A 26,810-nucleotide genomic window follows, 5' to 3' on the forward strand; every position below is an offset into this window, starting at 1 on the left:
GGGCTGGGAGCGCTGGTTACCGTCACTGTGGCCGTGACGGTGGTCGTCGTCGTGCTCACGCTCTGGGGGCAGGCAGCACAGAGAGCGCTAGCCACTCCACAGAGGCCGGTTGTCGTGGGTTGAGGAGTCACAATTACCGGAGGCAGTGTTACGGGAGCACCCGATGATGAACCTCCAGGGCTGGTACCAGTTCCTCCTCCAGGGCTCCCTCCCCCCGGACTTGCTCCTCCTGGGCTTGCTCCTCCTGGGCTTGCTCCCCCTGGGCTTGCTCCCCCCGGGCTTGCTCCCCCCGGGCTTGCTCCTCCCGGGCTTGCTTCTCCTGGGCTTGCTCCCCCCGGGCTTGTTCCCCCTGGACTTGCTCCCCCTGGGCTTGCTCCTCCAGGGCCTGGGGGAGCTCCACCCGGGCCGCCACCACCGGGGCCGATACCAGTCCCGGCGCCAGGACTACCACCTCCCGGGCCAGGAGAAACGCCACCGGATGGACCACCGCCAGTTCCACCGCCAGGACTGCCTCCTCCACCGGGACTGGGGCCTCCTCCAGGACTTGCAGCCCCTCCCGGGCTACCACCACCATTGCTGCCTGAGCCAAGATTGCCACCAGCTGCGCCTCCACTGGGTGCGCCTGGGGACCCCGAGGTGCCTCCTCCGCCGCTTTGGCACGGGCTTCCTCCGCCGGGGGTGTCACCGACATTAGGATCACGAGCTATGAGCACAGGGCCCATCAAATCAGGGTTGCCGCGCTCTTCCAGCTCCACGTAGTCATCGGCTTTGGCGATAGCAATATCATCGGCCCGAACCGGAAAGCTGGTGAGAAAGATGCAAGAAATAGCCAGCAAGGCCAAGCATTTCTCGGCATACATGATCGAAACCGGCTAGATCGGTGCACGCTGATCTAAGAAAAGGATTCACGGGAACGGGTGTCGTTCAAATTGAAAGCTCTCGTATGGTGTTGAAAAATGCTGATCGAACAAACTCGACAGATATCGAAGCCAGGTGGGAACTTTTGTCGAACACGGAAAAAGAAACAGAGCAAAGACAGGACAGCAAAATCGATGCAGTGTCGAAGCGTGACACTGGACAGCAGAAGAAGGTGTAGTCTGGACCCGAGAAAAGACCTCGTAATATGTAGCGCACGGGAGATTGCTTCTCATAGTGATGAGTTTTCGATGTCATCAAAGCACCCTTTGGGAGTCGGAACTTGTAGAGATTGCATGATTGAGATTGGCGGTTGTCTAGCCCTATGTTTGGGGCCCGTGGTGCTGGCTAAGTTTGGGCCGCCCTATTGGAAATCATCGGAGAGTTTAATCCACGGCTGGATGATCCAAGCTACCATCATCGTGACTGTGTGGTCACAGAGATCACGATGAGGTGGAGGGTCCTATCGGAGATCTTATGCGATGGTTTTTGTGGCCGGATGTGATCCTCGCAATACTAAACGTAGTTCATGTAGCTGTTAAAGTTAGGTTCAAATATTTCCAAGCGGACTCTTCCGAAAAGGGCTCCTTTGTTTGTTGGCGAGCTAGCCCTTTCCAGTATCTCTCGGCCGGAGTTGTGTTCGCCCTGACTTGACCTGCTGTCGGAATTCCACCCTTTGTCAAGTCAGGGCCGTACAGTGCACTTCATCTTGTCGGTGATAGTATGCTACCGTTAACCATCAACAACTGGAGAGGCCGCTTTTGAAACGGGGATGAAAAGAGTCAATTATATCTCGAAATAATTATGAACATTAGTAGCAGCGGTGTATCAAATTCGAAAACCAGCTAAGATCTATGCAAATGCACGTTCGTATCGTCGTCATCGCGATGCACTTGAAAATACCGGGAGAAATAATAAGAGACGCTGAGACCCAATCTGAGAAGGTCGTCATGAAAAACTGGAGACAAAACTTTTCCGTTGTCTAATCACTTTTTGAGTCATGGGTAATGAAGTCGTGCCGGCGGATTGTGTCGTCGAGGTTTCGTCAGCCGTTCGTCACGAACTAGAGTGAGAATCTAGTAGATAGCCAAGGGGCGACGCCAGCCGACTTCGACAACCTTGACAGCTGTGCAACAGGCTAGACCAAAGGCGTAGCAGACGGTAGTAAAAGCAATGAGACCCCAGTATTGTCCATTACAGCGAGTCAGGATTTCGCCAGCAATGGGTATACCGGTAAGAGTACTGGAGGTGAGGAGATAGTGGTTAGTCAGTCAAAGGTATACGTGACACCACAAAGCATAGCCCAAGACAAGGGACTGGGTAGACTCACCCAAAGCTCACAATGGTGTAGGCAGTTGCGTAATAGCGACCATAGTTCTCAGTCTTACACAGCTGTCCGACGCAGACAGGCGTCAAGCTGATATTGCTACCGCTAGAGAAACCAAAGAGGAGAGCATAGATGACTAATAAGGCCAGGCTATCGCCGGCAGGAAGCCAAAGGCACGCATTGCACAGCACGCACAGAGCCACGGTAGCGATCAGAGTGTTGAACCGGCCCAGGAAATCTGCGAAGAATCCCGGGAGCGATCTGCCGAAGAACGAACCTACGTTCAGGATGGCCAGAATCTGGTAGGAGAAATTGGTTGAAAAGCCGTGGTCAAGGGCGTACGAGGAGATGTAACTGATGGGAATGAAGAGACCCCACTCAATGAAGAACACACTTGCGGTCGTCAATGTGAATCTGATGTCGCGGAAGATGCGGAAATCAGGCAGGACATTCTCCTTCGAGAACGGCTTTTGCGGCAATCGAGATCTGATCAGGAGATTTGCAACCCCCAAGGCAATCAAACAAATCAATGCCACCACGCGAGTAGCCCAACCCCATCCGATTTTAGGGAACAAGGCTTCAAGAATGAGGGGGAATGCAATGCCTCCAATTGAGCCACCCGTAGCTGCGATTCCTGTCGCGAGGCCTCGTCTCGCGTAGAAGTAGTGGCCAATCGCCGAGACAGCCGGGGTGAAGATGAGAGAGGCCCCAACTCCACCGAGAACACCGATGACTAGCATGAAATGCCAGTATTTGGTACAGAATCCAAGAAGAATGATCATGGCCATCTCACACACTGAACCAGCAAAGACCAGGAGGCGGGGGCCACGGGCATCGAAAATAGGGCCGATCTGCACACCGCAGAAGAAGGTCAGGAAGGCGTACATGCCAAAGATCCACCCAATGCTACCGGAGCTGTAATCTTTCAGCTGGTGGCTCTCGATATATGCCTGAAAAGTGCCAATGGTGTTGACAAGTCCTAGCGATCCAAAGAGACCGAGGAAGCTGCCCAACACCACCAGCCATGCGTCAAGACCGCCTTCGGGGTAAATGTTGCCTTCGGCGTCTGTGGTCACTTGAGTCAGAGGATCTCTACGGACAGACCTATGCGACGGGGCAATGGTAGATGCCGTTCGGTAGAGATCATGACGATCGGCAACGGTAACTGGCTGCTGTTCTGAGGTATGGTTGGCCGAGTTTGTCTGTGCCTGCTTCTCGAAATCGGCCACTTTTGTCGTGCTCTTCTCTGTTTCCAGTTGGGCAGTCTTCTCGCAGTCCGTGGTGAAAGTTTGAGTCTCGATAGCCGTCGCTACGATACTCTCGCTGGCGTGATGGTTGAAAAGGAGGCCATGGTCATGATCACCAGCTGCGTCTGATGTGCTGCTGCTAGTGGGCCGGGCCTCGGTAGACATCCTACGTGGAATATGCCGCAAAGCCGGAGAGGTCTGGCTTTATAAGCGTCAAACGTCCCTTTGTTGTCTTTTGGGTCGGGGAGCGAAGTGGACCTGGGGGAGTTTTAATGGTTTGGAACAGAACCTGCGGAGGGAGAGGGGGTCGACATTAGCAATCGAAAAGTCGGAGTCATCCAGGCCCCGGGTACCCAAAGGTAGTGGTGCATCGTGCGGAATAAACCCTATTGGCCTCGAATGTTTTCAGAGGGGCTTTCTATGCCCTTTTCAGAACAGGGCAAATTTTTCGACAACGAGAGCCGGGGGCTACTGGTAGGTGGGGCCTGGTAGAGCGGGTAAGTTGTCTCTACTGCCGCGCTGCTTGGCATTGTACCATCCCACCGCAACCGGAGGCGTAGGTTTAATGGACATCTACTTCGTTGCAATGATCACGTCTCGATGAAAATACCTGTAGTGAAAGAGGGGTTTCGGTTGTATACGGTTGGCCGCCCGAGTGCATCATGCAATGCAAAGCTTCGGAGGAATGAGCAAATCACATCATCACACCGCAAATCTCTCCGAATCATCGGCGGGTATCCCGATAAATATATTTCCATGTCCCTGAGCATACCTTCACCCCACCGTCCTTTGCAATAAGCCCTTCATCCTGTACCTAGGTAGGCATCAATGGAACCCACCAACTGGAACATGTAAAATGCGATCTTATAGCCGCCATCATTGGCTGCCATAGCTGTGTTGCTAGCTATACTGACTTGATTAAACTGATAAGACGAGACTAAAATGACGTTGGATTGTCTCACCCAATATCACGGTCGATTGAGCACTGAAAGTGTATGGGAGCTAGTGATTAGACCATCTTTTCGTGAATTGTTATATCTCTCCGAGTTGCCTCATTGGCTCCTGAAGTTAGTTTGCTGGACCAACTCCCATCAAGATTACACCAAAATGATCACAGATTGAGAAGCATCATTTCCGATCATCTAGCCTGCACCTGAGCCCGTGGTTTCGCGATACATGTGATGGTTGACTAAATTTGTGCTAATGCAGATCTTGGCATTCTTGCATGATTTTACATCAAGGCAGTTCTCGCTTGTGTAATATTATCTCTCGCCATCTTCCATACACCTGGGCTTGTGGTTTAGTGGTATAATACTCCCTTAGCATGGGAGTGGTCCGGGGTTCGATTCCCCGCGAGTCCAGTTCTTTTTTATTTCGTCTTTTCTTTTGGCCTCACGCATAATAAGCAGGCAGGGGTTATGAGTGTCACTACTTGCTCAAAATTGAAATTGGAGAATGCTATCGTACTGAAGAGGGTGAAATTTGGGCGAAGGTCCCATAACATGGGATGGTTGAAGTGAGGCCAGTTCGTGGCCGTTTCTGGCTGCCCGCTTTTCCTGTTTGTTACTAGAAACGTTGTTTCAATTCGATCGTTATTTCATGGCCTCAAAGTACTCTTTGTGGATGAAGACCGAAGTATCCTCCCGAGTCCAGCTGTTGGGCCTGTGGAGGGCCTTCAAGAATGGTTAGGCTTGCTTATTAATCCAAGAGAAACATTGCGGACATGAACCCAAACAGGATTCGCGTCGGCCTTCGTTCTTATCAGTGGAGGGAGTTGTATTGAATCACGTCGGCAGATGCCGCCCAGCCCGTTCGTAGCAGGCTCTTACCGCTCGCAATTGGCCAGTCGCACTGTCGATCGGCATACTCTCAGCTCAGGCCGAGGCTCTGCCACCAAGCCAGCTCCATGCAGGTCCTTGACAGACTGACGGCCCCCGACGGAAAGACAAAAAAGCTTAGTATTGTTCCCGGAAGCAATCGGCTCTCGTCAAAACGCTAGAATCATGTCGTGGAGTCTCGAGTCAGGTACCATCGCAGCTCCCAACTCATGGGCCACACTGCTCTCCGCACGCCAAGCATTGCCTCCGCGCGTATGATTGAGAGGGGCTGGAATCGGAGAAATCATCTGATCCAGCAGCCTAGCTTGCACAGGCTACCTCGCCTGGGACAAATGCTGCGCTGACCGAGTTTTTATTACTGCATGCTGAAATAACACCATGCGAGTTGCTTCGCAATGTACGGTGTAGTCCTTGCTTCCCGCCACCGCGATGCGCGGTTTATCAGAGCGGGGGACCCTAGTCCGCACAGTAGACGCTCATGTTTCTACGGAAGAGGGGACAGAGATAACCCAAGCCAATCGAAAGGTGTGCCCACTTTTTCCCCTGAATGAGCTTCATCATCGGCGGAAGGAGAGATAGGCCCTTCCCCGGAATCCGACGCTAGCCCGGCAAGCCCTACTTACGGTTCCGCGTCGGTGCGTTCCGTGAGTCAACGAGCCATGGCCTCGACAACAATCGTTCGTTGCTCTTCCTTTTTGGAGCAAAGCCGCAAAAATTAATGGGGCAGCAGTCTTGTTGAGCGCAAACAGATCCACAAGGAAAGAGAGTGCCGATCGATGGCGAAGCAGCCGAGGATACCTTAGCGACTTGCCGTTCCGGGAGGACTACCCCGCCTGCATAATGCATCAGGCTAATATCAGTGGCTCAATGACACTAAAAGGGGTGCATGTGGAGGCGCTGAAGAAGCATTGCCCGGCCAGATGGATAAGCAATCCAGTGGGCCAACGGCAGGTCATGCTGGCCTGGAGAAATCCAATCATAGTTCCCGAGGGAATGCAGGATGCCTGCTGAGTTACATGGTGTCCCGTGCCTATTAAACAGGCTCAATCGCTCCAGTTCATACTTGAAAGGATCAGTGTGTAGGGGGCATCTTTCTTTTCATTCGAACTTGGGCTCCTCCATACCCTAGCCCTTACAGGATGTTGTTTACATCAGTCCTGACCCCGGCTCTGCTGGCCCTTTCGGTGGGCATTGAAGCCGTTGCAGCGTCTTCGCATGGACGCTTTGGGCAACTCGCCCGTGACCCTTTGGAGAGAGCTAAGCGGGTTGTCGAAAATGCCCATGCGAAGCCGGTACGGTCCAAAAATGATTTTCGTTTTTTGAGCCACAAAACCAAGCGTTAGTAAAGCCTCCAACTGGTCGGTAATAAAGTTGCCGGACTGACGAATCAATCCTAGCGTACCTGGTCAATAACCTCCCCGATGTCCCCTTTGACATTGGTGAGATGTACTCGGGCCTGATTCCCATTGACGCACACAACGAGTCGCGGGCGTTGTTCTACATCTTCCAGCCTACCATTGGCGAGCCCGTTGACGAAGTCACCATCTGGCTGAACGGCGGACCTGGCTGCAGTTCCATGGAAAGCTTTCTTCAGGAGACTGGTCGCTTCCTCTGGCAGCCGGGTACGTATGCGCCCGTGGAGAATCCATATTCCTGGGTGAACCTGACAAACATGCTGTGGTATGTACTTGCTGAATGGGGGAAAACTTATGCCGGTCCTTGAGGAATGATGTATTGACTGGCCACGCAGGGTTGACCAGCCGGTTGGAACGGGCTACTCTATTGGCACGCCCACTGCTACCTCCCAGGAGGAGACTGCCCAGGATTTCATCAAGTTCTTCAAGAACTTCCAGCAGACGTTCGGTATCAAAAACTTCAAGATCTATGTGACGGGTGAGAGCTACGCTGGCCGCTATGTCCCGTATATCTCGGCCGCTATGCTCGACGAGAAGGACAAGAAGTACTTCGATTTGCAGGGTGCATTGGCATATGATCCCTGCATTGGCCAGTTCGATTATGTGCAGGAGGAGATCCCTGTCGTGCCATTCATAAAGAAGAACGCGAATTTGTTCAACTTCAACGAGACCTTCATGGCGGAGCTGGAGCACCTCCACCAGTCGTGCGGATATGAAGAGTTCATCGACACGTATCTGACCTTCCCGCCGCCAAAGGAGCAGCCTCCACTGTTCTTCAACTGGACCAGCATGGAGGAGTGCGATGTGTTCGATTTGGTGTACGAGACCGTCTTCGACATCAACCCGTGTTTCGACCTGTACGAGGTCAACCAGATGTGTCCATTGCAGTGGGATGTGCTGGCTTTTCCGACCTCGCTCGTTTACGAGTCCCCTGGCTCAGCGGTGTACTTTGATCGGCCGGACGTCAAGAAGGCCCTGCATGCACCTAACGTGACCTGGTCCGAATGCTCCAACAATCCCGTCTTCGTTGGCGGCAGCTCTGGTCCCGAGCAAGAGGGTGATATCTCCGCGAACCCCATCGAGCACGTCCTGCCCCAGGTTATCGAGGCGACCAACCGCGTGCTCATCGGCAACGGTGACTACGACATGGTCATCATTACCAACGGCACACTGCTGGCCATCCAGAACATGACCTGGAACGGCCACCTTGGTTTCCAGAAACGGCCCGAGACTCCTATCGACATCAAGATCCCCGATCTCCAATACGCGGACATCTTTGCGGAGAATGGTGCTTCGTCGCTGGATGGTGCCCAGGGTATTATGGGCATCCAGCACTACGAGCGTGGTCTCATGTGGGTGGAGACGTATATGTCGGGACACATGCAGCCGCAATACCAGCCTCGTGTGTCTTACCGCCACCTGGAATGGCTCCTCAAGCGTACCGATGAGATCTGAGAGTTGTTGATACATTTAGTCAGCTTTTTCCTGCATGTGACTGATTCACCTCTGGGCTGGCCATGTCAATATACGCCCAATCCTGTATATAGTGGCGAAGCACAAGATAATCTGCATTGTCAACACCCCGCTAGATAGCCTCCCGGCACTCATAAACGCGTGTTGACCGCAATTTAACCGGCATAGCTCATCTTCTATGCATCTCGTACATACCCACGTCAAGTATATGTATTTCAGCGCCGAGCTTACCCCAGAAAATACGGAACCGGCCCGTGTGCTTCCGCCCTTGCGTCCCCATATGGCATATAAATCCCCGGGTTGATAGCCATAGAGGTTAAAGATACTGAACATGCAATTTCGCTTCCCGCGGGAAACTTATCATGTACTTTTGTTGTCTCATCGTATCGATATGGCCTGATTCTCTATTTATCTTTGATTCAAAAGAAAAAAGATAAATTCAAGCGAATGGGTTGTCATACCAATTGCCGGGACTGGATTACCAATTTGAGTATATGGTTTCCGCACTGAGGCCGGGGCGGGGAGAGGAGCCCGGGGGCAGCTTCTTAGTTGATAGTCGCTGGATTGGCGGCCGGGGGGGGGGGGGGGGCGCTGCTGCTGGATACCAGATCTCATGCTGGGCAAGGGCAGAGATTGATGCGGAGCGGATGCGGCAGTTAATTTACAACCGTTGACTATGCACTTCAAGTTTCGGGCCGGGGTATCGACAGGCTCGTAAGATTACTCTATATGGAGGCCGAGCTGGAAGGATATGCAGGCTTTCGGCAATGATCCATACTTGTTCGTACAATCCGGGACAGGATTGAGGTCTGGATTGAATTGTCTTCCTTTTCATTCATCAGGATCAGACTATCCTTTCCTCTGTACATGTTCCGAGCAGCGACCGTGGTAAGAACCCGTTCGCCCCTCAAGGGAATACGAATACGTCTGTTTACGCGAGTCCTCTCATATTATCCCGTACCACAAAGAAATAACTCTTTGACTAGTGCACACAGGCATTGTGCAGTTGCATATCCACCCCGGATCTCAACCCATATTGAACTGCGTAGCCCGTGGATACCCGCAGGGTCCTCGCCTCTCACTGTTGGGGTTAGTGCCGTGGCAATCTTTCCCGAATATGGTGCATTCTTTTTGTTTGACTCCCCTTCTCCTGGAGGTAACCTGGAGAGAAAGGCATGGAAAATGGTGCAGACAACTTCCATGTGTAGTTAATCGTGATACGTTAACACTGAGTGCATGCACGGCCTAAGGGATTTCCTGCCATAGGAACTGCTGTGACTTATTTCTCTCACACGACAACCGAGTGGGGCACAGAGAAGACTGATCGGGTCCCTGAACGCCACAGGCTGCCCGCGGCTTGCCAAGACTGTCAGGCTTAAACCCGCAGCGAATAGGATCTTAGGCGTCTCACGATCTCTATATCCCTCAGTGGAGTGAGGATTCCTTGAAATCCTGTTTCTTTTGCGCCATGATCTAATCTGTCTCTCTTTGACGGTACAGTTGTATGCCATATAGGCGCCATCCTGCAGGTGCTCGCATTTCAGTTGCCGGGAGACACGCTCTTTTCTCTCGCCCCACGCGGACACGGTAAGGGCCGGGTTGTTGCTGCCGGAAAAAAATGAGTCCGCCCTACGGAGTAGAGCAAGGCACTTGGAAGAGTTGCGACAAGCAGTCGTGCGGGCTGCGTGGGCCCGCGCCGTCGATACAGGGTGGCCCTTCTTCGAAGCGGTAATTTATGAGCCAACAGAAGGCCCGATTACCACCACTTCCAGGGCTCTCACTGGCGGTGACAGCACAAAAAATACGGCGTCCATCCATGGACTCCTACGATGCCCGGAAGCGGCAAGATTCGCGCCTCCGCCAAGACGGAGACGACTTGGGGGTTGACTTGCACGTCAAACTGACAGACTTCCTGTCGGCCTAGAGGGGTCAATTAGGTGTCATGAGAGCCAGGCGCATGGGATCATCATGCACGAGGAGAAAACAGCAAGCCATAATGATCAATTGTGGAGAATCGGAGGAGAAAACGAAGAGGAAATGGCAGCAAGGCACGAGGGCGGAGATGACGTCGGTGCTACGGCAGAGAGCAGCGTTGCTTGCGGCCTGTTTTGCGTGTTTGGCTCGGTTTGCCTGGTTTGCCCCGTTATTCTTCGTTTATCCATTTTCCCGTCCGCGCTCATTTCACGGTCATCCTGCAAAACCCCGGGCGTTTCTTCGGCTCCGGTCGAATCTCAGGATGGTACGAACCGTGGAAATGTATCAACTGCATTGCTCATGAGATTTCGTGGCGGCAGTGGCGTGCATCCCGCGATACAATCTGGTTGAGGCGGAACCGGCTGACCAGGGCGGACCGTGTTGCGAAGACTAAAAGCGGACCGGCTCCATCGCTCCGTCTGGGCTAAGCCCATGCCCAGGGACCTCGCGCAGGCAAATGCATCCTATAATGGAAATCATACCCTTTCTTGCTTTTCTCTGGTCGGGGCAGACCCGCCGAGAACAACCGAATTACCTGATTTCTCTTGCCGGCTGAACGGCCTCGGGTCTAGCCAACCCCAGCGTCCCCGGGATTGACCCAGTTCTAGGCGGTATGGGCAATACGGATCGCGCCGATTCCACGAAACCCTGGGTGGAGAGACGGACAGGGCCCATCCCCGAAGTAACTTAGCACCAAACGCCCTCCCAGCGGGCCCGCGGCTTGGCCTTGCCGCATTTTGTACCACCGAACGGTCAACCCGTAATTTCGAGAAAAGGATAGGCAAAGAGAGCGATGCTGCACTCTGTGATACCGTGGTTGCCATATAGTACTTCATCTATCCCCTCCGCTTTTCTCTTCTTCGTTCCTTCTTCCGTCCGTCCCAGTTCACTCTTCTCCCTCCCCCCTCCGCTTCCTATCTACAGTATCTACCTTCCCACTCTCCATCGAGGTCCGGGGTTTAGCTTCACATAGCTTTCCTCACCCTCCCACTTCCCTAGGAACATTCTGTTTCCTGGTCATATCCTAATCGAAGCCTGTTCGCGGCTGATCTCTCCCTCCTTCGACTTTGTGGAAATTCCAGAACAACAGACAAAAAAAAGGATTGGTCCCAAATACAGTGACCACACAGCATCAAGACTATTCCGCGCACCCGACTGCTCTAAAGTAGCAACGCGACAATTGCGGCGACAATACCCAGCCCAACCCTCGTTAGTTGCCACAACGTGTCGCGTATGATTGAACTACCATCGCGGCATCTTCGGACTCTCCCAGCGCGAATCTGCCCACCCCCTTCACGATATAGGACCCGATTGCATCTCCTGCTCCATTGCGCCAATTCGTAGCCTTGCCCCGACGGACTGATTACGATCCCCCGCATTTCAATCGAAACTTGCCAGGACGTTCCCGCAGCTAGCAGCAGTCCTTGTCCCCAGCAACCTCGCCCACGAAGCACGCTTGTTTTCCAACGCGCCTGGCCCATAAGCGGTTACGATGGGACTCGCCAAATTCAACCCGTTCAAGAAGGACCGCCAGAACTTCCCAGGAGTCGTGATCCCGCTGGCGGATGCTCCGGCCCATGCCCCCACAAACCCAGATGAGAAGGCCGACAAGTTGTTGGATCGTGCCCCCTCTTCGGAGAACGGTTCGCTTGGGTCGCTGGGCAAATCCAGCCATCTGACCATTGAAGCTCTCCGTGCTGAGGTCGAGGCTGATCTCGCTACATCGGGCCATGACTCGGCGTATGACCGTATGTGCCCTTTTCCCGACTCATGTGTCCTCAATTCCGCCCAAAGCATCCACACAGGCCCATATTCCCCTGGCATGAAAAGGGTTTGTGCTTTGTGTGTGCTTGGTCTAATTTTTGGGATCGTGCAGGCAAAGCAAAGGTGATCAACCGCGCCATTCAGGATATCGGCATGGGCCGGTACCAGTGGGAGCTGTTCTTCCTGTGTGGCTTCGGCTGGACGGCAGACAAGTAAGTGCCAGTCCATCTACGAAGTTCCACCGGCCTTGAACCGGACTAACATTGTTTTTCCCAGCCTCTGGCTTCAGGTGAGACTCAACGACGGATATACTTCCAGGTCACGTGGTTACTAGCAGCTAATCATCTCCCAGGGTGTTGCCCTAACTTTGACACCGTTGTCCTACGAGTTCGGTATCTCCGAGTCGCATGTTCGATTTACAACTTGTGCGCTGTTCTTGGGCCTGTGCATCGGTGCCTCCTTCTGGGGTATCGCATCTGACATCATCGGTCGTCGCTGGGCATTCAACACCACACTGTTCCTTGCTGGGACGTTTGGTCTAGCTTCCGGCGGTGGTCCCACCTGGATTGGGTACGTTCTTAATTGATGAGTGCTCGTTTGATCTCACGCTAACAAGTGGTCCAGTGTTTGTGCTTTGTACTCCTGCCTTGGTCTCGGTGTTGGTGGCAACCTGCCTGTCGATGGCGCTCTCTTTCTCGAGTTCCTGCCTTTCGCCTCCGGCAACATGTTGACGATGCTGAGTGTTTGGTGGCCCATTGGTCAATTGATTGGTAGTCTGTTCGCCTGGGCCTATATTCCCACCTTCAGTTGTTCGACCATAGAGGGCTGCACCAAGGCTCAAAATTGGGGCTGGCGCTATCTGGTTCTCACCCTGGGTGCCATCACTTTCTGCATGTTCGTTGCGCGGTTCTTCTTCTTCCACTTGTACGAATCACCCAAGTACCTGCTATCTCGCGGCCGTCAGGAGGAGGCTGTTGCGTCGGTCCACGGCATTGCGTACAAGAACAAGACCCAGACTTGGCTGACCAACGAGATCCTCAACGAGATCGGTGGTTATGCCGAAACCAAGGAGGTGGAGAAGCTCACCTACGGTCAGATTGTGACACGATTTTTCTCCAAGTTCTCGATGGAACGTATTGGTCCTCTCTTCGCCACAAAGCGCTTGGGCTTCAGTACCGTCTTGCTCTGGTTCTGCTGGGCCACCATCGGTATGGGCTACCCGCTCTTCAATGCTTTCCTGCCGCAGTATCTCTCCAAGTCTGGCGGTACCACCAACTCAAACTACATCACCTACCGCAACTACGCCATCACGTCGATCGTCGGTGTCCCAGGCTCCATCCTGGCCTGCTACACCGTGGAGATCAAGTACATAGGCCGCAAAGGCACCATGGCTATCGCCACTCTTATCACCGGTGTGTTGCTGTTTTGCTTCACCGCGTCCACCAACTCCAATGTTCAGCTGGCCTGCACTTGTCTGGAGGCTTTCTTCCAGAACATCATGTATGGTGTTCTGTACGCCTACACTCCCGAAGTGTTCCCGGCTCCAGTTCGCGGTACCGGGACCGGTATCTGCAGCTGTCTGAACCGTATCGCTGGTCTCTGTGCCCCTCTAGTCGCTATCTATGCGGGCGGTTCTAGCCCAGACGCACCGATCTACGCTTCCGGTGCCCTGATCCTTGCTGCGTTCGTCGCGATGGCCTTCTTGCCCATCGAAACTCGGGGTAAGCAGACTCTATAAATGTATAAACGGAGACAGCCGGGCGACCGGACTGCAGTACATGACCAGTTATTTATCTCCAATTCATGGAGCGACGCGCATGTCCTCCAATATGGACATATTCGCATGCTAGATTCCATCATGATCTTTCAATATGACCCCTACAATTTTCACTCTTACTCCTCTTCTCTCTTCTCCTATTCTTTAGCACAGTCTGAATATTCTGCCGTCCTCGTTAATTCCGGCGCGTTCTAATGTATCCGAGGTGAACGTCTCTGGGGAGTAAGCATTTGCTTCCCAGACTATCCATGTACCATCGCTCCCGATGTCGAGGATTCCAAGAGCCCCAGTAATATCATGTAGGTATGCTATTCTGAAAACCGGGAGACGACGGTATTTGTGGTGGATTCCTCAGGGGCATTAACCTTGGATTAGGACACGAGCACTGGTTGCTCGCTTTCTCTCTCTCTCCACAAATGCTTAAAACTATATGAGAGTAGGATGAGGCCCCAGGCGCAGATCATACCACCCACCTCAAGAGCTTACCATCAAACGATCCCTACAAATGATGCCCTACAAATGATGCCTGCATAGATCAAGGATTCCGTGAATATGGAATATTGAATCAGAATGCGATCTAAAACAGAGAACAAGCCTCTACCAGTCCATTTACGAAAGGCCATAATACAGGATAGGATACCCAAAGCAACTTATAAAGGACAAGAAGTTCACAAAAGCCCAGTTTACCTTTAGCCCACATTGGGACTAGCCAGAAATGCCATTGGAGAGTTTTCATAATGTCACAGAAAGAAATAGAAAGATCAAAATGGAAAGACAAGACAAGACGTAGATAAAAGTACCCCGACACATAATCCCATTGAAAACAAGACGAACTCCTAGACCAAGCCAGCAGCTCCGCAACGCACTAACCACAAGCAATGAAGAAATGGGTACAAAGTAAATGAAATCAATGGCTAGTCGCACTCATCCCCATCAAGATCCCTGGAGTACGTATGCTCTTCTTCGCCAGGTTAATCCGATAACGTGCATAGAAAGCAGAATGGAGATGAAGACAGATGATAGCGGATAAAAGTGAGAGACGTCGGTCATGAGTCACGGCAGGGTAGGGTATAACTCGGTAGGAGAAATGTGGTGGAGAGGTGAAGGGATGAGAAGGGGGGAAAGCGTGAAATCCATGCAATATATCGCTCGTTAAAGCACATAAAATGGAAATGTATGCCCAGAGAAGCAGAAACACCGAGACTCTTGGTCGTTTGCGCGTCTCTATACGTGTTTATGCCACTGGCTGTCCTTGATTGCGACGCCCGCGCTTCTCGAGCAGCGTCGCACCCTCCAGGCTCAGCTCGAATGGCTGATGCGCCTTGCGACCGATGGCATTCTTGGCTGCTGCGGCAACTGCCGCGTCGTGCTGTCCGTAGCCCTGCTGTTTTGGTTGACGGTGGGCCTGCCGGGCTTGGGCCGCGCTACTTTGGGCACCAAGGTTCGTGGAGCGAAGCTTTGCTTCCATTCCAGCGACGTCGCCTGCCTGGGTGTTGGACTTGGCAACCTTGAGGGGAGGCTGATCTGTGGTTGCTTCACCGTGGGGCCGGTATTCAGATTCGTCATCGTAGTCTTCGTTCAGGGAGCCAAGTGCAGACTGGAAGCCAGCTAACGGGTGGCCACTTCGGGCGTTCTGCTGACGGTTCCGACGGCGCTTGCCTTCCTCCTCTTGTCGGTGAACTGCGTAGCCGACATCGAAAACCTCACGCAGGTTGAACGCTCCTGGAGAGCGGAAGTCCATCCGGCGATCTGACGCCGCAGATGGCGCATCCTGGAAACGGGAACTGGCGGGTTGGTATGGGGCTTGGTCGGCGCCGACTGGGTTGAGATGCAGCGGGCCATCTTGGCGGGCCGGGCCTAATGGTGTGGCCAGGGGTGGAGCGTCGGCAGCCGGGGTGGTTTCTTCGTCAGTCTGCCGGATCCAGGGGTGTGCGAGAAACTCCTTGATGGAGTACCGTTTCTCCGGGTCAACAGTCAGGAGATGCGAGATCAGATCCTGAGCCGACTTGGAAATGTCATCCCACCAGGGTGAGAGGAAAGTGTACTGGCCACGGGCCACCTTCTCCGTAAGCACCTGGATACTCTCGTCGTAGAACGGAGGGAAACCACACAGCAGAGTGTAGAGTACACAACCCATAGCCCACATATCTACACTCTTCGAGTACCGCTCGTCTTTCACAATCTCGGGCGCAGTATAGCCGACTGTTCCGCACGGGGTCATGGTTTGGCTGTCCCAAATCACCTTAGACAGGCCGAAGTCTGCAATCTTGATCGTGCCGATCCCACCAGCGCCGATGCCGGGAATGAATTCCCCCTCATCCTCCTTGTCTTCATCGCCTGGCTGCCTTGGCTTCGGGTGTTTGCTCGGGACGAAGGCGGTCGGGTAAAACAGCAGGTTTTCGGGTTTGATATCACTATGTTGCTTTGTTAGTAAATACTTCCTCCCGAAAAGGAATATGATGGTCGCGCACCGATGAACAACGCCAGATGTCTCATGCAAGTATTCAATGGCCTTCGCAACTTGTACAATCACGTGTCGGCTCAAGTCTTCGCTAAAGTATGTCAATCGCACGATCTGGTGGAACAGCTCGCCACCAGGGCAGAGCTCGAGAATGATGTAGTAGTATTGCCGGGATTCAGAAAAGTCAATCAACTTGACGATGTTGGGGTGGTCAAGATTGCGCATAATTTGGACTTCCTTCAGGATATTCGCTCGCTGTGGGAAGACAGAAATCAGCCACAATCTCCAACAAGAACGGAACAGCAATGGCATGCAAGAAAAGAGAGACAGGGACGGCAGTAGCACGCGAGTCACCACTGCCGATGGAGGTGTGGCGTGGTATAGGAGTCATGTTGCGCACCTCCGCACCCCGTGGGACCTTCTTGACGGTGGGATGGAGGTGGTTGGACTACAGGAAAACAGGTATTGGCAAGGTTATTTTTTTTCAGCATGGAGAGCGTCACTCGAGCCATGCAGGCACCAGAGCCAGAAAGGAACCGACTAGAGTAGCACCAAGAGAATAGGAAAAGTAAGACCCTTCAGTCACCCTACCTGATTGCTGTTCATTTCGAACTTGCGCACGACCTTGATCGCCACCTCTCCATGCTCTGCAGTCGTATCTCTGGCGCGGTAGACGTTGCTGAAAGCGCCATCGCCCATCTTCTCCACAAGGATCCACCGGTCGAGACCAGGGTACTTGGGCATCTTGGAACGAGAGGTGTTCTCCTCTTTGACGAGCCGTTCGATTTCCACGGAGCGCTCGCGCCTCACCTCGTCGTCGGTTTTCTGCTGGGCGGTGGGACCGTTTCCACCATTGGTCCGCGTGTCACCTGTATCAAAGGCCTCGAGGGCGGGAGAGAATTGGCGTGGAGGTTGTGGCTGCTGCTCGGCGTGGACGGGGGACACGTCGGTGGTGGGCTCAGAGTGGGGAGTCACGAGGCGAGCTTGTTTCCCGTGCCGGATAAAGTTCTTGATGTTCTGTATTGTGCTCATTCTGGGCGGTTGGAAGGGGTAGAGGAAGGAAAGTGGTGAGTTCGTGAGCCGATGCCGTCAGAGGGAGGAGGAGGAGGAGGAGGAGGAGGAGGAGGAGGGGAAAAGGGAAGGTAACCAGGCCTGACGACGTGGGTTGGTTAGGCAGTCAGTGGAGGGAGAGAATCGAGGGACAGGGATCGGGCTCGATCAAGGGAGATGGAGAAAGAGAAGATGGCGGAGCAAGAAGGGAAAAGGGGGTTGAGAAGAAGATGGGGAAAAGCTACGGAGCTGAGATGAGGTCAGAATGCCCCCGTTTCGCAGGTGGCCGAGGAGGGGGAAACGGGGGAAGAGAAAAAAAGCCAATGACGTCCGATCTTCCGGGCGATGTCATCGTTCTTGAGGGTCCAATTCCTGCCTGCCCGACCTGAACGAATCTTTCAGTCTCTCCAGTTACTTCCAGCTCATTCCCAGTTGCCAGCTGACCTATCTAGCTAGCCATTTCCCTCTTCCTTGGCTTCTGTCCAATCCACCTTTGTTTGAACTCACTCACTCGGATCACATTGGCCTACTGTCGTCATGACCGCCACTGACGATCCACCCGCCAACGGTTAGACGGTTATATTAAAATTATTCAGAGGGTTTAGTTCAGATGATTGATCCCCCTGAGCGAAATTATTATTATCATTATCATTATTGTCATCTTCATCTTCATCTTCATCTTCATCTTCATCATCATCATCATCATCATCATAATCAGAGTGGTTAGGGATCATGTCGTGCTAGGATCCCGGCTCGAGGGTTACGAGACCCTTCCCTGTTTTGTGTGAGGTGCTATATGATATATGACCGACGTCTTCGTCTCCTCTCCAACCTTCTCCTCTCCTTGGCTGGAGGGTGCCGCCGCTTGTGGTCGCCTGCGAGGACCGACCTGAGCGTTCTTGGCCTCCCCGCGGCCTCCCCAGCACTTGTCCCCTCGCCTCTCGTAGCCTCTGGCCCAATCGCCTTTTCTAGTGATCGCAGGCGGCCCTTACCTGGTAGCATACGATGTCCCTTCTTGGGTCACACAGACCCATCGCAAAACCAGAATGACCGTGGTATCAAGTTGGTATCAAGCTGTTCACCTTGGCCAACCACACCGGTGGAGTGAATATCGTCATCCTCGCCACATCACCCAAACTTCAGCCGGATGTGTTATCTCTCGCTCTGGCGCTCTAGCCCTGCTTTGTAGACAGGTTGCCTCACGATGGTGGGCGAGGCCCCTATTCCGCGTGCGGCTCCGGCCCGTCAGGCCCGAGACGAAGTAGATCTGGGCGCATCAAAAGCCCCACGCATGATGGGAATGTGTGAGGCGGCGCATGTGGAGAGAGACCTGCATTCAAGGACCGAACCATTCAAGGACCCAAGATGCTTGATGCAAGGCGCGGACATAAAAAGATCCAGCCCTGAAACACCTCCCGCCCACATACCCGATCTGGCATTCTTCGGGGCGCTGCCAGGAATTAAGAGAAAAGAGAGTTCGATCCAGGAACGCCTTTCCATCCGAAAACCCCCACATGGCCCAGCCTGGAGGAGTCGTAGGGTCGTAGGGACGGGGAGGAACGTTATCTAGGCACACCAGATTCCTGCTGAGCACTTGCAGCTCCTTCGGAATGAGACCTGCCATGCAAGAACGAACGATAAATCTATAGTTAGTCCGATAGCGTCCGCACAGTTGGCACGCTGCGATTGGGGAATCCAAGGCGAGGTGCAGGGGCCATGGGGCGCACACTACTGGTCCTCGACGTGCTGGACGGAAGGATAAAGAAATTAGTCCTCTTCCCTCACTAACGTGCATTCATCCACGTTGAAACGTTGGCCCCTCCGCCCGTTTCATTCGGAGCTTCTTTCTTCCTTCCTACCTTCCGTCTTTTTCTCCATTCCCCTGCGCCTATACTTCCTCTATACTTCCCTCTCGACCCCCGATCCCCGAGTTTTGATCACTAGACAAGCCCCGCCTGCCGATACCTATCGACCGGCCTAGTTGCCTGTCGATACCTCCCAGCCACCACATCCAACCACCTGTCGGGTTCGCCTGTCCAGAACGACCGCCTCATCCCTGCCGCACTCCGTTTATGCACCGGCTGCAACGCTGATCGGCTGTGGACTCGGAACTACATCTCGACCGGGCGATCGGCTCCCTTGCATCGTACAGAGAAACCCTCCCCCCCCACACATAGATCCATCCACTCGCCATTCTTATCTATCCAGACGAGTCTCGGTGTGGACCCTCCCGCGATGCGATCCTTGCGACCGTCGCCCCAAATTCTCTGAACAATCTTGCCATTCTACACTCCAGACACCTGGAACCAGTCCCCCAACAGTCGCATTCCTCCAAAATCGCGGTGGCCTGATTTGTGTGTGTTCTGGGTCCGTCAAGATGCCCGTGGACGTGATGGGCGCATCGGCGGATGCACCAGAGCGACCGCTCCTCAGGTCCCGCAAGGCGCTCCCGCGGCGGGGCGTTGTGGTCCCCCATATCAACAGGGCCCAACCGACCTCCCCAGATCCAAAGGGCACAGTCACCGCGGCGCCAGCTCCTCCGTTGACTCCGCCCGGCGCGAACCAGGAAGATAGCATGGACGAACCGACGCCGCGGAAGACCAACTCGTCGCGCCCTGACAACCAGACCACCGGCATGTTGACGCCGCGTCGGCCCTCCAAACCCCCAACACCCGACGTGACACCACCTCGCACGACCTCACTCACGAGACCAGCCCTCCATCACGTGCATCTGTCGTCGTCATCGCGAGCCGACTCATTCCAGACTGCCTGCGAGAGCATCTCGTCCGATGGCGACATGGAAACGCCCGTCCGATCCTCATCCCAGACCGCGTCGCAGAGAGCCAAGAACAGAGCCCGTTCGACTACCAGACAGAATGCGCCGAATGGCGTGCGCGCGAAACTGACATATACCAAAGACACCCCGCCCTCAGCCTCCCAGCCGCATAGCGAGACAGAATATGAAACTGGGTTTGAGTCGTTCGACGGAGAGTGGGCGTCCAACCAGACCGACGGATCTCCGACACCACTGGCGGGGAAACAGAAGCCTTCGAAGACCCGGAATTCATCAAACCACAAACCCCCCCAGATGAGGACGCGCTGGACGTGATCCATCTGGATGAGTCTTTGATGCGGGAAAAGAATCTGCGGGATCGAGTCCAGAATACACAAAAGGTGACCGAGAGTCCGTCGATGGAACGGTTTCGTGAGGATATTGGTTGGCCATCCGACGATAGACCTTCACAGATGGAAGCACCGGAGTCGCGTCGGTTGTCGGGAGTCTCTTCCACATCTACTGTCGAGGCGATGATCATCGATTCTCCAAAGCGAGCCCAACGCTTCTTGCGACATACCGAGAAGAGAAGTTCGCTCCGTTCTGCAAGCTCTCCCATCACCAGATCTGAGCGTATGTCCACGGCCTCCAACCTTGACTCACAGCGCCGTCTTGTCCACAAGGCCGCTCGCATCTCAGAACAGGACCGTCGAAGCGTTTCATCCGATATTTCCTTCTCAACCAAGACTACCGCCAGCGCGCCTCGGATTTCAGCGGATATCATTCCCGTAGTGGTGATACCGGAGAGACGCTCATCCCTCACATCTGGACCCAACAGTTATGCTTCGTCCAAACCTGGCTCCCAGCAGTCGAGCCGAGGCCCCCCACCAGTCTCTTCGAATGGCTCTGTGAACGTCCCGCGACCAAGGAAGCGGACCATGTCGGATTCCGTGTCTGCACGATCCCGAGACCAGGACTCGAGGGGCCGTCTGGTTGGTCGACCTGCTATCCCGCCGCGGAGCTCTTCGCTCTCTGCGCCAACAAGTCGCAACACTTCTCGCGCCACATCTCTCACCTCGGAGAGTCTGCGGAGTCATACTTTAGCCATGGATCTGGAGATGCAACAGGGTAACATGCAGCCCGTCTCGCCGCCCCGCTACAATATTCTCGGTCCCAATGGTAATGGAAAGAGTTTTCTGGACCCTCCAACCCTGCCGGGAATCATGGTCAGTTCAACGGATGATATGGCAACCCTGCGACCCCCATCATTGCCATATACACAATGGTCAATCCCATCGTCGTCTCCGGGGCCGATCGAAATCCGAGAAGCTACTGCTGTCAGTCTATTCGCGCACAACAATCGGTCCCTGCTTGTGGTTGATCAACGGGTACCGCCAGACCAACGCGTGCTCCAAGCGTTCCAGAACGGGTTTCCAGGTCGTGAAACCCACCCCCAAACCCCCGACAGCCCTACCCGTCCTGCGCAGAGGTTCGTGGAGTCTCCATTAAAGAACCCTCGTCCACCACCTAAGCCGCCGGTCTCCAAACCCCTCCCACCGATTCCTATCCAAGACGGGACCGCCGACGCTACCACACAGGGCAATGGAGGCCTAGTTGGTCGATGGCACTCGGTTCGTCGCCCATGGGCCGCACGCTCTCGGTCTGATTCCTTCAATGCTATTACCCAGTCCATCTTGCTGCCATCAGCGAAGAACCGTAAAGCAGGAATCGAAATGGACAGCCGCTTACACCCCTTCTGGCGCCCACGCGGATTCTGGGACGACGTCTCCGGCTCCCCCAAAAAGAGAACTCCGGCAGCCGCACTCCCGCAGATCCAGGCTTCGTCAGTAACTCGCTGGGCCTTCCGCAACAACGGCTCATCTTTGAAGGACCGCCTGCTCTGAACCGCCGAAGCCCCGAAATGACGTGCCTGTTCCACGGACTCTCTTCCCCTGCACACTACCACCCCAGCCGCGGCAGTCTCGTCGATCACGGTGGCATTCTGCGCACCGGATCGCCTCTGTATCAGAATCGCTACCGCCTCCTGTCTCGCTGGGGTCTCCGTTGGCGATCAATGTCGCTGCGCAATGTGCGGGTTCGTCTCCGACGAGTTCGTCAGCGGCGTGACGAGCGAAAACGAGCTGCGCGCCGGGAAACCCTCAAGCAAAGTATCGGGGGCCCTGTGTACGTGGCGTCCAGCACGACCAATGGCGTCGTGCGGTGAGATCGCCTTTGCTTATGCTATTATGGTCCATGCCCACCCTGCTCAGTGGGTATGTTTCACATGATGAGATTTACGACGCATCTGGAGGTCGCATTTTGCCTTGATTTTGTTGCACTTGCGACTGGTTTTCTCTCGGTTCTTGTTTGCGTTTGGTTTTTTCTGTCCCCTTCCTTTTTCTTTTGCTGATACGAGATCTACGAAACGATACGATACGAAGCACGATGATGACTCGATGACTTATGCTTATGCTCATGCTCAACCTGCGCCATGTTACCGCTCGGCCATCTGTTTTGGTGGCCATGATGTCAAGATGTACCATAAGATGAGTCTTTCTGCGTCGCGGTGGATATACACTTTGCCTGTAGCCCGAAACGAATTGGAAATGGCTCCTCGTATTGGAAGATGCGTGCTGCGCGGTATATACAGTGTATAAATCGTCGATAAGGGTCGTAAATGTAAAATGATGTAGACAGATAACCCGCAGGGGAACAACCAGTGCTCGCTAGGGCTCAAGTCATCGCCAATGCGCCATCCAGAAAAATGTAGAATCAATACCGTCCCCCCCAGTATCCCCTCCCGCTCGCCTTCGCGTGCTTCCCTCGCCCGCTAACACTTGACCTGCCCCGGATCGCCATCGACCCATACTCAGCCTCCCTCTCTCGCCTTAGTCGCTGCTGATCTGGCGTTTCAGATGACCCCACGTTCTCATCGTCGTCCCTCCGACGGGCACTACTAGAAGCCCCCTCCCCGGCCGACGCGGCCGTAGCCCGAGCTCGTTTCAGCATGGCTTCCCAGGTAGGCGGATCGAGGAAAGGCTGTGGAGCAGCAGCGAAAGAGAATTCAATGCGCGTGGCCTTTGTCCTGTCATCTTGGCTAATATCGTCTTCGCTGTTTTCGCAGGGTGCTTTCATGCACACAGTTGCCGCGACGGCGCTGGGGTTGAGCACTTTGTACACTGGCTTGTGGTTGGTGTTGCTGTGTGTGGTTGGAGGGAGCAAAGGACGTTTATTGGGGATAAGAAGAGGGCGACTGCGATCTGAAGCCATCTGGGGAGCAACCATCGCCAGGAGTTGGCCAGATTCAAGAGATGGTCAAGGTGAAGAGATGAGCGATGATGTCGATGTGGAGCTACCTCAGGCCCTTATCGCTATCAGCTCCCCTCCGACATCTATGCAGTCTTGCGACATGAGACACTCCACAAGCCCCAGCTAGAATAGAGCACTACGTTTGGTTTGAACTTATAGTCCGCCCCGATTCAAGCCAGGCATCTCATTCCTCCCGCTGCCAACGCCGCAAGCGAATCTTTATTCCAAAATTGGGCACGTAAAACTCCTCAAACGACAGCGCCCCATTCACCGACCCTCGCCCGCCTTCCTGCGCCGAACCAGGCAAGATATCAAAGTGCTGCAGCAGATGCGCCAACACCAGCTTCATCGGCGCGCTCGCCATCCAGCGGCCGGGACTGCAGTGCAAATATGAACAGAACTGTCAGCCGGTGGGGGCTCGGGCGGTTGGAATCGAAAAGGTCGCAGAAAAGCAAAGCAAGGACCGCCGCAAGACTCAGATTTCAATGAATTTGCAAAACAAGTCAAACAAACATACACGCCCATCCCAAAAATGATATACTCCGGGCTCAAGTCCACGAGTCTGGTGTTGCTTGCTCCGGCCGCAGCGCGCTTTGCGAATCGGAAGCCGTCGAAGGTTTCGGGGTCTGTTTAAACTGTGCTTGACCGCTGGATGCAGCTGCTGGGGATGCCGACGTGGGTTCCGGGCTTGAAAGTTATACCTAAGGTGCCCTTTATTAGCCAGTGCCGTCGGGCTTCTGGAAGTCATACTCGGAACCCTAGCGGTGTACACGAAAGGTAACGAGACGAACCATTCGAACGCTCCAAGGCAGTGAGTGACACAGACCCGGTGAGCAGAAACTGCAGGATGATTTAGTGCGCTTTTACTCTAAGCAAGCCCGGAGGTGCCGGCTAGATGGACATACCGGCTGCAGGAGGATGCAGTCGCTGGCACTCCTTCAGGAAACTATCCAGCAAGATCATTTGATCGCAGCTCGCGGTGGTGGCTTCTTGATGGGCAAGAGTCGTCTCGACTTCCTCGCGCAATGGCCGAATGTACTCTGGGCACTGCGCAAGCTCGGACAAGGCTCCGTATAGTCCCTATATAGGTGAGCGTTAGAGTCTCATGTTAATTGCACGTCCCTCCCCCATCTTATGATCGGTGCGTACATAGGTGGTCGTGTAGATGAACGCGAACTGCAAAAGCAACATCTCGCCAATGACCTCGGGGTAGCTCCATTTCTGGCGGAAGACCGAATTTTCGTATAGCCAGCGGAAGATCTCGACCTGGGACAGCTCGGCGTGAGACTTTTTAACGACTTTGTTGGCATTGTAAGGCGAACGAAAAGCAATGCTTACCGGCTTCTCCGTCTGTCGAGGATTGGGTCGCTGATCGTCGATACCGTTGTCACCAGCCATCTCATGGCGATATTCGGCCGCCCGTGCATCAAAGTGCTTTAGGAGAATTTTCCGCGAGGCATGCATATCCCATCGAGTGCATAAAGTGGCCAATCGGCTGATGAAGCCACCAATATACCTATTTGGCCCGGACACTGTCAGTCGCAGTTATATGGTAAGGATGAAGATTCGTACCGCTTCAGGCAATCGGGAACCAGGAATTGGACCCGAGTGGTCACGATCATTCCCAGTATGTGGGCCTTGACGGCTTTCAGATAATCCTCGTTTTGAGAGAGTCTCGAGCCAACCATGGCAAAGCTCCCGCTACGTGCGACGATAGAGTAGGCAAAATCGAAGCAGCCTACCGTGCATTCTGTCATATAGAAACAATAAGCGGTTTGCTTTGCTCACCTCGCAGGTAAAAGCCGCCATCTAGGCTTACCACCGTTAGGAAATTCCATCTTGTATAGCTGAGATAAGATCGCTTCGGTCATGGACGGAATATATCGGCCTAAGCCTTTGGTAGAATGTCCCACGGATGAGGCCCGAGGTGGTTTTTGCAATTGCTGGCCACCCTCTCCCTTTGTGAAAATAGCCTGGCATGACATGTGAAATTTGAAGCAGCTGTTGGTAATCGTTATCGGTTCAGGATCAATGGTGGCTGGTCAAATATAACTTAAATTACCTACCTGGTCCATCCATGGCTCGGGTGAGGCCACCGCACTCGGCGTGTTTTTCAGCTCTTCAATCAGCTCTGGTTTGCACAAGATTACCTGACGGAAGCGAACATCATGTTTGGACCGCCTCAACTCGACGAAGCGACCATAAGGTCCATCGACTTCAACCGCACCTCCCGTCGCATGCTCCAGGACATGCGCGAAGAGACCTGGGGCTGGGTCGTCTACCGCACAACCTACCGCTCCGACCCCACATTCCACAAAGCAATCGAAATCCTGACTTCCTGGATCAAGGCGGGAGTCTACGAAGATCTCCACGAGTACGGCTTGGAAAACCCGGATCCTACGCCCAACGATCAGCTCTGGGCGCGCCACCAGCTAACCGTGATCGAGGAGCTAGCCACGCTGGACGGGGCTTCGTTGGACGTAGTGCGGGGATATTTTGAAGGCTGGGTAGAAGCCCAAGATAAGCAAGATGCATGGAACAAGTACCGCGCGTGCTTGGTGATGGATGAGGCGGCTGTCCAACGGCTGGGCGAGGCAATGACGCCAGAGGAGCACCGGGAGAAGCATGGAGAGCGCTGTTATATAGAGCTGCGGCAATGGTTTCTTCCAGCTGTGGAGGCGTTTCCGGAACTCGAAGAGGGAGAGACCGATTTTGAAGGGTGGATGAATTGTTCGGTCTTAAACTAATACGGCTGTGGACGTCTTTGGGCGATGGGATGTACATGGAAGATGCCTCGAATGAGGTCCAGGACGGGGTGTATTGAGGGCGAGACTGGTAGGGTTGCTCGGCGCCGCTACTTCTGGCTCCCATCCCTGTTATAGATCCTCCATTCCCTGGTCTGACGTACGCTTGGTTTTCTTAATCGTGTGCGTATTCATTTGACATTTAAACTCCAGAACCCCCGACGGCATCGACCCCGAAGATTGCTTGCAGGACTCGGTTCGGCCCGGCATGTATATCTTACAGGCAGGAAGGGGGGGGAGCCGGCGGCAGGAGAAGGGATACATAGTTACTATCAAAGAACTGGGCCTATTGCATCGAGGCACGAGAGGAGCACACAATCGACGATCACTTAATGCCTTTACATATAGGCCAGTGCAAATGCACTGGTGTGAACATATAGTAATCAATACGAGCGTCTCTAAAGTAAAAAATGTGATCTTGCGTGCAGGAGAGTGGATGCCTGGCCATATTGCAAGCGGCTCGTCTTTGGAGCAGACATCGAAAAAGAAAGAAAATGGCTCATACATTGAATACGGACCCCTCACACATCAGATAAACATTGTCGTACAAAGGGTTCGTCAAGAAGAAATGAAGCATATGACCAACGTGCAATCAGGCCCAAAAAGGTAAAGAACAGAGATAAATGACTCCCAGAAAAGGTATCAGCAATTGCATGCGTGTGGTATAATGATACAAACAGGAA

The 26,810-nt window shown here is 53.8% G+C and overlaps 9 protein-coding genes across 9 annotated transcripts; 5 read left to right on the top strand and 4 right to left on the bottom strand.

Moving 5' to 3' along the window:
- Positions 1-148: 148 nt before the first annotated feature.
- On the bottom strand, positions 149-691 carry N7482_000742 (uncharacterized protein; the record flags this gene model as incomplete). Its single annotated transcript, XM_056682867.1, has 1 exon — positions 149-691. The coding sequence occupies one exon, from the start codon at positions 689-691 to the stop codon at positions 149-151; it is 543 nt and encodes a 180-aa protein (XP_056546473.1).
- A 1,300-nt stretch (positions 692-1,991) lies between these two features.
- N7482_000743 (MCT family MFS transporter) lies at positions 1,992-3,654 on the bottom strand (the record flags this gene model as incomplete). Its single annotated transcript, XM_056682868.1, has 2 exons — positions 1,992-2,157; positions 2,246-3,654. The coding sequence occupies 2 exons, from the start codon at positions 3,652-3,654 to the stop codon at positions 1,992-1,994; spliced, it is 1,575 nt and encodes a 524-aa protein (XP_056546474.1).
- Positions 3,655-6,466: 2,812 nt separating this feature from the next.
- On the top strand, positions 6,467-8,197 carry sxa2 (putative pheromone processing carboxypeptidase (Sxa2); the record flags this gene model as incomplete). Its single annotated transcript, XM_056682869.1, has 3 exons — positions 6,467-6,665; positions 6,725-7,007; positions 7,078-8,197. 3 exons carry the CDS (start codon positions 6,467-6,469, stop codon positions 8,195-8,197), a joined length of 1,602 nt encoding a protein of 533 aa, XP_056546475.1.
- Positions 8,198-11,681: 3,484 nt separating this feature from the next.
- Positions 11,682-13,691, top strand: N7482_000745 (uncharacterized protein; the record flags this gene model as incomplete). Its single annotated transcript, XM_056682870.1, has 5 exons — positions 11,682-11,937; positions 12,066-12,165; positions 12,230-12,242; positions 12,306-12,523; positions 12,578-13,691. The coding sequence occupies 5 exons, from the start codon at positions 11,682-11,684 to the stop codon at positions 13,689-13,691; spliced, it is 1,701 nt and encodes a 566-aa protein (XP_056546476.1).
- Positions 13,692-14,964: 1,273 nt separating this feature from the next.
- On the bottom strand, positions 14,965-17,223 carry N7482_000746 (serine/threonine-protein kinase; the record flags this gene model as incomplete). Its single annotated transcript, XM_056682871.1, has 4 exons — positions 14,965-16,144; positions 16,202-16,446; positions 16,520-16,639; positions 16,783-17,223. 4 exons carry the CDS (start codon positions 17,221-17,223, stop codon positions 14,965-14,967), a joined length of 1,986 nt encoding a protein of 661 aa, XP_056546477.1.
- A 2,395-nt stretch (positions 17,224-19,618) lies between these two features.
- On the top strand, positions 19,619-21,918 carry N7482_000747 (uncharacterized protein; the record flags this gene model as incomplete). The annotated part of the gene is given in 2 exon segments (XM_056682872.1): positions 19,619-20,220; positions 20,232-21,918. 2 exon segments carry the CDS (start codon positions 19,619-19,621, stop codon positions 21,916-21,918), a joined length of 2,289 nt encoding a protein of 762 aa, XP_056546478.1.
- Positions 21,919-21,935: 17 nt separating this feature from the next.
- On the top strand, positions 21,936-22,238 carry N7482_000748 (uncharacterized protein; the record flags this gene model as incomplete). Its single annotated transcript, XM_056682873.1, has 1 exon — positions 21,936-22,238. One exon carries the CDS (start codon positions 21,936-21,938, stop codon positions 22,236-22,238), a length of 303 nt encoding a protein of 100 aa, XP_056546479.1.
- Positions 22,239-22,786: 548 nt separating this feature from the next.
- On the bottom strand, positions 22,787-25,308 carry N7482_000749 (uncharacterized protein; the record flags this gene model as incomplete). Its single annotated transcript, XM_056682874.1, has 8 exons — positions 22,787-23,267; positions 23,599-23,700; positions 23,841-23,949; positions 24,074-24,163; positions 24,229-24,403; positions 24,473-24,839; positions 24,896-25,073; positions 25,143-25,308. The coding sequence occupies 8 exons, from the start codon at positions 25,306-25,308 to the stop codon at positions 22,787-22,789; spliced, it is 1,668 nt and encodes a 555-aa protein (XP_056546480.1).
- Positions 25,309-25,491: 183 nt separating this feature from the next.
- Positions 25,492-26,070, top strand: N7482_000750 (uncharacterized protein; the record flags this gene model as incomplete). Its single annotated transcript, XM_056682875.1, has 1 exon — positions 25,492-26,070. One exon carries the CDS (start codon positions 25,492-25,494, stop codon positions 26,068-26,070), a length of 579 nt encoding a protein of 192 aa, XP_056546481.1.
- Between the last annotated feature and the right edge of the window lie 740 nt (positions 26,071-26,810).

Source organism: Penicillium canariense (genome assembly GCF_028826845.1).
Source record: "Penicillium canariense strain IBT 26290 chromosome Unknown utg000001l_segment0_segment0, whole genome shotgun sequence".
NCBI classification, from domain to species: domain Eukaryota; kingdom Fungi; phylum Ascomycota; class Eurotiomycetes; order Eurotiales; family Aspergillaceae; genus Penicillium; species Penicillium canariense.